Genomic DNA, 8,994 nt, shown 5'->3' on the forward strand with positions numbered 1-8,994 from the left:
CTCACCGGGTACTTCAGAGATTTCTTCCTTGGAAATCCAGACTGAGGCCCTCAACAGGCTGTCAAGAGAAATAAATCTCTGGACAGCGATCTGTGAGGAAGGAAGGAGGGGTAAGGGGACTCAGACCTCTGGCCTTCCCTGCCTCCTCCTCAGATTCTTCAGAGGCAGAGCACAGGCAGGCACTACACTCACACCTCAAAATAACCAAGAGTCCATGGACAGGGTGTGCCTGGGGTAACCCTACATCCTGATAGTCAAGGCTCAAGTTTGTCCCATGCTCTGGATGGTGAGCAGTGTCCCCCCTCCTCACCTTCAAATATGATCAGTTACTTGGGGAGGGGGAGACAAGGGCAGGGGGACCTGCCGGAGCACCAGCCCCTCTCTCTCCTGGCCCTGCTGAGGGGCTGCCGGCCTGCTGGCCAAGGGCTCTGTGAGTCCCGCTCTGCCGGAAGCCAGGCTCTCCACTGCCGGTTCCCAGGCCGGTGAGCTGGGCAGGCCATTTGTGGTTCCACTGGCCTGGAGAAAGGTGTCCTGAGTCCCCTCAGGGAACAGGGCCTGTGGGCCCTGGGGGCTGGCCGCTCCCCAAAGAGCAGGGACCCTGAGGGGTCGTCATCGGAGCTTGATCTCAAAGCAGAGGCAGTTGAGGCTCTGGCAGTCAGGAAGTTGGCACGCACAGGCACAGTCGCAGAGCGGGCAGCAGCGAGGGCAGCGAGGGGCCCAGTCCTGCGGGAGAGGAGGATGGGGTAAGGGAGGTGAGCGAGGGAAGGGGGACCAGAGGCTGAAGCTGTTTCCTTTTCAAGGGAGAAGGGAACAGAGAGGCCTGGAAAGTCCCACTTGCCCAGTGGATCAGAGGGTACCATCCACCACTCATGGGAACAAATCACCTCCTTGTGATGTTGAGAAATCAGCCAGGAGGCAATGTTCCTAACAGCTGGTAGGAGCTGGAAGAAATCATTTAGTGGGGGTCATTTCTTCTAGGCTTCCCAGTTGGCACTAGTGGTAAAGAATCTGCCTGCCAGTGCAGAAGACTCAGGAGACTCCGGAAACTTGAGTTTGATCCCTGGGTTGGGAAGAGCCCCTGGAGGGGGACATGGCAACCCACTCCAATATTCTTGCCTGGAGAATCCCATGGACAGAGGAGCTTGGCAGGCTATAGTCCATGCGGTAGCAAAGAGTCAGACACGACTAAAGCAACTTAGCATGCACACACATCCTTTCTTTCTTCCCATCTTATAGATGAGGAGACTGAGGACCAGAGATCAGTTAGCCCTGGCCCCACACTTACATGCCAATGTTCAGCTCAGAGATGGTTCTACTATATCCTTACAACCTCATATAGTTGCAAGTCATTAAGAAAGAGAAAGCACACACACACACAATGATGAAAACAACCTGCTGGTTTTGTGGATTTCTTCCTTGGCCTGAGGCCAAGCTGGATCTCATTCACCCTCCATTTCTGAGCACCTACTCTGTGCCAGGCACAGACTGTGTTCATGAATGATTTTTAAAAGTCTTTTTAGTTTTCCTTATAAAGGATAATTTTCATACTTAATTTTTTTACTGTTCAAAGAGAGTCACATTTCTTTCTCTATCAGAACCTTGAGTAGAGGGCCTCCTTACGAAAGAGAAAATGAAAGTTCAGACAGGGAGTGATCATGCAAAGGAATACAACTAGGGAAGGGGGCAAGGATGGGGCTGGGCCTGCCTGCTTCCAGCCCTGAGATCCCCCTTTGAGCCCACTGCTTCCAGGGCCATGAATACCAGCTTTTTTCAAGCGCTGCTAAGGCAGGGACAGTTCACCTCCTGTCCTCACTGAGCTACCAGGGGACTCAGGCTCAGCAGGTGCCTGAGATACAAATGAACATTGAATGAGTGAATCAATCAAAGCATATTATTTTTCCCCCTTCAGGCAAAGAAGAAACGGGGCAGAAGGTCTGTCTTTCATGGAATAGGAACAGCATGTCCTTAGAGACAGGAAGGGAGAACCAGTCCACTCCAATGCACTCCTCTCTTGCCATGGGACACGGATGATCTGCCACTGCTCCAGGCATGGACTGAAGTCAGGCCAAGTGGCCAGAGTGGGTCACACCCAGGATGGGTGACAGAAGATTGGCTCCTTGAGGCCTGAGGCAGAGCTAGTGACAGGCACAGTTGCACAGCTCAATCAGACTCCGGGCCAAGCCAGGAATAGGGGAATGACCTTTAGAAGAGCTGAGGTTTCGGGGTGCGGTGTCGGATGACTGGTGAGATCAGATATCACTAGGGGCTCTGGTGAGGGGAGGGTGCATTGGCCCCTGCCAAAAGAATTGTCTCTCTAGGAGGAGGCAGAAGTATATCATGGCGGAGGGGAGAAGCGAGGCGGCTTCCTTGTTTGTGATGGGGGTGTGGTCTGGGGGCGTCTCTGGGGAGTCTGCTCTGGGCTGAAGTCAGCTCTGTGGGTTTTTGGAGGACTGCACCGTCATTCTGTGTGCAGAACTGGGCTGAGAGAGGCCTCACCTCAGAGAAGAGGGTATTAAAAGCATTTCTTGGCTCTGCCCCCCTGGCAGGGTTTGGCTCTGGTCATTAAGAAGTAGCTAATGGATATCTCGCCGGCAGTCCTGTGGCTTCTGGAAGGAACCTGCTTTTTAAGTACATTAAACAAGGGCTCCGTGTGACCGTTAACCCTCTATTTCCCTAGGCCCTGGAGTTTTTCACTCTGACTTCCTTCACTCTGAGGTTGTAAAGGCCAGCCATCATTACTGTTTGGAGCTCGGGGTTTGAATCTAATTCAGGCCCAGGTTTGGCCAATTCGTGATTTGAGCCTCAGTTTTCTCATCTCTTGGAGAAGGGAATGGCAACCAACTCCAGTATTCTTGTCTGGAGAATTCCATGGACAGAGGAACCTGGCAGGCTACAGTCCATGGGGTCGCAGAGTTGGACACGACTGAGCAATTAACACACACACACACACACACACACACACTTTTCTCATCTCTGAAGTGGACTTAGGAAGTAGAACACTTCCTTCCCAGGTCACTCAGGGAATCAGTGGAAGGCACGAAGCATGCTGCCTGGTACACAGTGAGTTCTTACCAAGGGGAGCTCTTCTGGTCACAGCTCTTACCCTTGAGCAGTAGCTCTAACCCTGGTGTATGTGTCTGCCATGTAAGAACTTGCTAAAGATTCACAAATTCCAATCTCATTCCAAATCTACTGGGCATGGGGCCTGGATGCCTGGCTTTCTGTTTAAGCCTCATCTCTGCTTCTGATCATACCGGTGCTTGAGAACCAGAACTGTCCCGGATTGCATCATTTCTCACACTTGAATGTCACTGCCTAGTTATTTCTCTCTGTCCTTTGCAGGAATGTAAGCCCCATGAAGGTTGGGGCCACATCTGCCTTGTTTCCACTGCACCCCCAGGGCCCAGCACAGTTCCTCAACAGTAACTTCGTAAGTCTTTGGTAGTGTGAAGTGTTAATCTCTCAGTTATGTCTGACTCTTTGTGACCCTCTGCCAGGCTCCTCTGTCCATGGGATTCTCTAGGCAAGAATACTGAAGTGGGTAGCCATTCCCTTCTCCAGGGGGATCTTCCCGACCCAGGGATTGAACCTGGGTCTCCTACATTGCAGGTGGATTCTTTATCGTCTGAGCCACTAGGGAAGTCTCAACTCTTTGGTAAGTGGATAAATAAATGAATGAATGAATGAAGTCCTCATGACACACCTGTGAAATGTAGCACAGGTGAGTTTCTCCCATAGACAGAAAGAGAAATCTGGGTTTGTGTCTCAGCCCAGGCTTGAGGCCTCTGTGTGCCCCAGTTTCTACAGCTGTGAATATTTGCGGTTGCTTTTGTTACTACAAGGAAACTGCAGAATACAGAGGCCTACTGTGCTTTGTGGAAAGACAGCCCAAGGACGGAATGACCCCACCCCACCATTCATCATTCTAGAACCTGTCCTGGCTCTGGCAGAAGCTGGGTAGGATCAGGCCCTGCAGGTCTCCTGGCTTGGATGCCCTGCAGCCCTGGAAGGGACAGTGAGAGGAATCAGTCCCTCCAGACCACACACCTCATTCTCAGGGAGGAGGAGAAGCCCCTGACCAATCCCTTCCTGTAGACAGAAGGCGGAGGCAGTGGAGTCCCCAGGGCAGAGAACAAGAAATCATTTTATAAGTAAGCATTTCCTGTAAAATAGGAGGTTGGAGGACCCAGGGTCTTCTTTTTCCCCTTGATCCCTGAAGCCCAAGCCCTGGGCCTCATCTCTGCGCTACTCCTGAGAAATCAGAAGCGGATTATATCTGAAAGAGGAGAACTCCTTGCCCCGCAATTGATTTTGAAACTCAAAACTTCTTGCAGGGATTTGCAACTGCAGTCTGCCCAAGTTTTGCATTTGCTTGGTCTTTTCCCCTCACTCTTACCTCCCTAGGGAAGGTCCCGATTTCAAGGGCAGGAGCTTTGCTGTCTAAATCTCTGAGCCCAAAATAAGCATGGCATAGGAAGGTGGTCAATGACACTTAACATCTTTAAAGCCACAAATGCAAAAAGAGCCTGTCCTCTGTGAACCAGGCTTCTCCCTAAAGGTTCTGTTTCAACACACGATGGAGCAATTTGCTGTGCAAGACTGTCCTGTGGAACACTGGAGAAGCAACTAAATGTCCCTGAGCCAAGTTATACCCCCTGCAAAAGGAGGATAAAAGCAGCATGGACGGGTAGCCAAGATGTGATGTCAAGTTAAAAAGGGAAAGTGGCAGTTGGGAGGAAATAGTAGGTGTGGTATACGTTTTGTAAAAAATATTTATTTGGTTGCACCAGGTCTTAGTTGTGGCATGTGAGATCTAGTTCTCTGAGCAGGGATCGAACCCGGGCCTCCTGCATTGGGAGTGCAGTCTTAGTCTCTGGACCACCAAGGAAGTCCCTGTGGCATACATTTTTACCAACAGTGAAATACAACAGTGATAACACTGTATGTGTATTAGTATATAAGGGACATACACCAAACATAGTAACCTTGGTTAGCGGGCTGGCTTATAAAAAGTGACTTGTACTTTCTATGTATTTCTATATGTATACTTTGTAATCAAAAAAACGTATGTACATAGGGTTTTAAAAATACCCAACTCTAGAGGTTGTTAATGAAGTCACACAGTATCTAGAACATTGTACTCACTCCAAGAACAGAAGGAGCTCTGTCTTCTTTAACTACCATTTTCAGAGGTCAAAGTATGCCCTGCATGTTACATAGGTCACCCTTCTCCAGCTACTGTCCTGTTCTTCTTTCTCCAAGTAGCTTTCATTACCAGAAAATGTCTGATAGGTTGTTTATGTTGTTTTCGCCTGTCTCCACCTGACCCAGTACCTGGAACTAGGCCTGGCCTAGAATAGGTGCTCCGTAATAAATTTTGTTGAACCGAAAAAAAAAAAAAATGAATGCACTGAGAATACCAGGATGAGGACTCAGGGGCCAGGAGCCAGGACGAGAACTCACAGCTTCGGTGGGCTGGGGGCAGCAGGCATCCAAGTAGCGGGCTGGGCTGGGCAGGGGGAAGTCACAGGCTTCGGCACAGGTCTGACAACAGTCTTGGGGCCTGGAGGCGCCTTGCTTCCTGCAGGGGGAGCTGCAGTCTGTGCAGCAGCCCTGGGCCTAGGAGAGGGCAGCACTCAGGATCCGGGCCAGGTGGCAGGTTGGGAGGGACAGCTGAGTCCCGGTTTTGGGGAGAGGGGCTGCAGAAGGTTAAGCTGGGGAGAGAAGAGGGTCTCCTGGCCCCAGGTGAGGGCCCGATGTGGAGATTAAATGGCAAAGGTGTCTCAGAGTAAGGGCCTGCAAATGTGGGGACAGGCTGACCTCTTCCCCTGTCAGGGCCCACCCTCCAGCCCCCACCAGGCCCCTCACCAGCAGGCAGTGCCTGGTCAGCAGCACAAGGCCCAACAGCAACAGATAGATGCCCACGGAGAGCACGACGATGGCCGGGATGGGGAGCAGCAGGGAGGGGCCGCTGACGGGAGCCGGGGTTGGAGTCCACGGGCTAGAGGAGGGCTGGACAGCACAGGAAGAAAGGGTGATGCGGAGATGTGCAGGGTCTGCGGGGACACAGAAACACCGGGAGGGACGCAGGAGGTAGCTGGGAAACAGGGAGGAACAGCCACCATGTGGTGGGGAGACAGTAATAGGGCTACACTGTCTGGGTCGGGAAGATCCCCTGGAGAAGGCTAGAGCAACCCACTCCAGTATTCTTGCCTGGGAAATCCTATGGACAGAGGAGCCTGGCGGGCTACAGTTCATGGGGTCGCAAAGAGTCGGACACGATAGCAACTAACATCTTCATCTTCATCTTGTCCCCAAACCTGCCTTTTCTCTCGTCATCCCCATTTCAGCGCCATCAGAGACCTGTTGGTCATTCTAGACTTTTCCAAGACTTATCGCTCTTCCTTTCAGAATGCCTCTCCAAACAGACCTTTTGTCTGTGTTTCCATTGCACTACTCTGCCACCCCTCAGCCCACAGTACTGGCCTCTGTCTTGCAATCTGCAGTTGTGCCCCTTTCCATACCAGCTGTCCTTGAGTATCCGTCCCTCCCTGACAGCCCATCAGTGGCTCCCACTGACCCGGTCCAAACTTATCTCAGTGACAAAGGCTCTAGTCTAGCCCTGCCTGCCTCTCCCTCTGTCCCCCATTATACTCCAGCCATACTGAAGTCCTGGCTGTTCCCTGGCCTCTCTTTCACATCCACATCTCTGCCCACGCTGTTTCTTCTTCCTGGGATGCTTTTCCTCCTTGCTTTCCTGACTAACTCCTCATCTTGCCAGAGTGCGGTGTGCCCTGCCTTGGCAAAGCCACCCCTGCACTCTCTTTCTGTCTCACAGATCTTGTCCTGAACCGGAAGGGTCTATTTGGGTAAAGAGTTCCAGTCCAGGCGCCAAGGGAGGCAAAGTCAGGGTAAGTTAGGGGTGCCGAGGGGGCCGCGCCAGAGAGGGGTACGGGGGGGCCTAAGACTCACGTCCATGGGGCAGGACACCGCCGGTCAATCCAGGAGCTGCAGAGGAGAGAAAGTCCTGGGCCTCAGTGACTGAGAGGGGCCATTGGGCTCGGGTGCCCGTTCTCCTCCTCCCATTTCCCATTTGGGGAAACTGAGGCCCAACGATGGTCTCTGGTCGAACAGTGAGGATGGGGGTACGGGGCAGCGCCTTCTTCTAAGGCCCCAGTCCGACCCTCTGTTTTCCCCTAAACCCCGGGCTCCCTCCACCGACCTAACCCCATCACCTGCGCCCTCGGAGCCACAGGCAGTTCACGGATTCCGCGCCTTTCCCGCTCCAATCCGCCGCGGCGGCTGCACCGCCCAGAGGCCTCCCGCCGCTTCTCGCCGTTGCCATGGAGATGAGAGCACCGCTCCTACGGCGGCCGCCCAGACCCAACATTCCTTCTCCGCGCTTCGCTTCCCTCTTCCTGTCTGTGGTCACCAGTTCTTTTTAGTAGCGATCCGCTGGACTTTCCCGCATTTACTGAGTGGAAGGGGCGAGTTCCCGCCGCTACACGCCTGGCTCAGATCCACATTGTGTGCTGGGTCCTGCGGCGCCACAAAGTATGCCGCCAACTGGCTGTGTGACTTCGGCCGAGTCACCGCGCCTCTCTGAGTCCATTTTCTTCTCTGTATAACGAGGAAACACCTGCCTCCCAGGGGTATTGTTAAAATCAGAGCTACTTCTTAATGGCATAGGATTATCCTCAATATTTTTTCAACCTGACCCCCATCTTTATTGACAGTGCCCAAATTTAAGATTCATCATCTGATTTCTTCACCCTTCATATCACTATCAGAGTGATTTCCTCTCATCCAGGTCAGATCTTGTATCTTTTCAATTTTTAACCCCCCAAAGGGCTTCCCACTGACTCGAGGGTGAAGCCCAAATGCTTTAGCCGGCTGTCCACACTCTGGGTACCATGTACCTTCGATTTATTTACTTATTTGTAATTAATTTATTTATTTGGCTCCACGAGGTCTTAGTTGGACAGCTGCACGTGAGATCTAGTTCCCTGGCCAGGGATGGAACCTGGGCCGCCTGTATCGGGAATATGGGAGTCTTAGCCACCAGACCACCAGAGAAGTCCCCTGTTGTCGTTATTGTTTAGTCCCTAAGTTGTATCCACCTCTTTTGCCACCACATGGACTGTAGCTCACCAGGCTCCTCTCTTCGTGGGATTTTCCAGACAAGAATACTGGAGTGGGCTGCCATTTCCTTCTCCAGGGGATCTTCCTGACTCAGGGATCTAACCAGCATCTCCTGCTTGGCAGGTGGATTCTTAACCACTGAACCACCTTGGCTTATTCATTCACGACGTATCCAACAGGGTCCCAAGCACTGCTCTAGGCTTTGCCACCCTAGCAGAGACTAAGGCAGACAAATTTCCAGCCCTGGTGTTGCTTATCACTGATCAGATCATTTGTAAACAAAATTGTTTTGTGCCCCATCAGCTCATTCATGTTTCCATCATAGGATCTGCTCAAGGTTCCTGAACCAGTGTATAAGGTTTCATAGCTGCTATTCCCTCTGCATAGAACACCCTTCCCTTGTCTCCCTGACCACCAACTAACACCCTCATCCTTTGAACCACTGCTCAGTTTTGCCTCAGGGTGGTCTTCCTGCCTGCCTTAGGCAAAGGTGACTGCTTTGGGTACCATATACAGACAGCTGCTCTAGCACTTATCACAAGGTATTGAAATTCTTCATTTTACTGCCTGGCTCCTCAGTTAAGACTTGCAAGTGCCTGGGTCTGATTCATCTTCATATTCCAAGCCCTAGCATTTAGTTGGCTTTGGGGGGCCTCCACTGAGTACTTACTGATTCTATGAATGAATAGAATCCAACCCATCAGGTAATGTTATCCAGATGCCCTGTTTCCTTGGCTCTTCAGGCACTTTGACCTGCCACTTTCTTGCTGACTTTTTGATTCTCCACACATATGCTGTGCATATGCACACACACATGCACACTCTTGTAAGCACACCTCCCTCAAAGAGGCC

General features: G+C 51.8%; 1 protein-coding gene across 2 annotated transcripts; it reads right to left on the reverse strand.

Moving 5' to 3' along the window:
* Positions 1-4: 4 nt before the first annotated feature.
* On the reverse strand, positions 5-7,303 carry LOC133063594 (keratin-associated protein 10-10). Of its 2 annotated transcripts, XM_061153160.1 has the most exons (6): positions 7,236-7,303; positions 6,973-7,008; positions 5,869-6,012; positions 5,464-5,619; positions 311-723; positions 5-90 (listed from the first exon to the last, which is right to left on the reverse strand). In XM_061153160.1, the coding sequence occupies exons 2-5, from the start codon at positions 6,976-6,978 to the stop codon at positions 610-612; spliced, it is 420 nt and encodes a 139-aa protein (XP_061009143.1). In that variant the 5' UTR covers positions 6,979-7,008; positions 7,236-7,303; the 3' UTR covers positions 5-90; positions 311-609. The 2 variants fall into 2 exon arrangements, with proteins under 2 accessions (XP_061009143.1, XP_061009141.1); XM_061153158.1 differs by lacking the exons at positions 5-90; positions 311-723 and having other exon boundaries at positions 4,853-5,619.
* Between the last annotated feature and the right edge of the window lie 1,691 nt (positions 7,304-8,994).

This window comes from Dama dama, chromosome 10 (genome assembly GCF_033118175.1).
Source record: "Dama dama isolate Ldn47 chromosome 10, ASM3311817v1, whole genome shotgun sequence".
Classification (NCBI taxonomy): domain Eukaryota; kingdom Metazoa; phylum Chordata; class Mammalia; order Artiodactyla; family Cervidae; genus Dama; species Dama dama.

Bases quoted from the DNA above. Each gene is read 5' to 3' on its own strand.
- LOC133063594 (XM_061153158.1), bottom strand. The intron at 5,620-5,868 runs GTGAGGGGCCTG...GCCCTCTCCTAG, and splicing joins TGACCAGGCACTGCCTGCTG to GCCCAGGGCTGCTGCACAGA.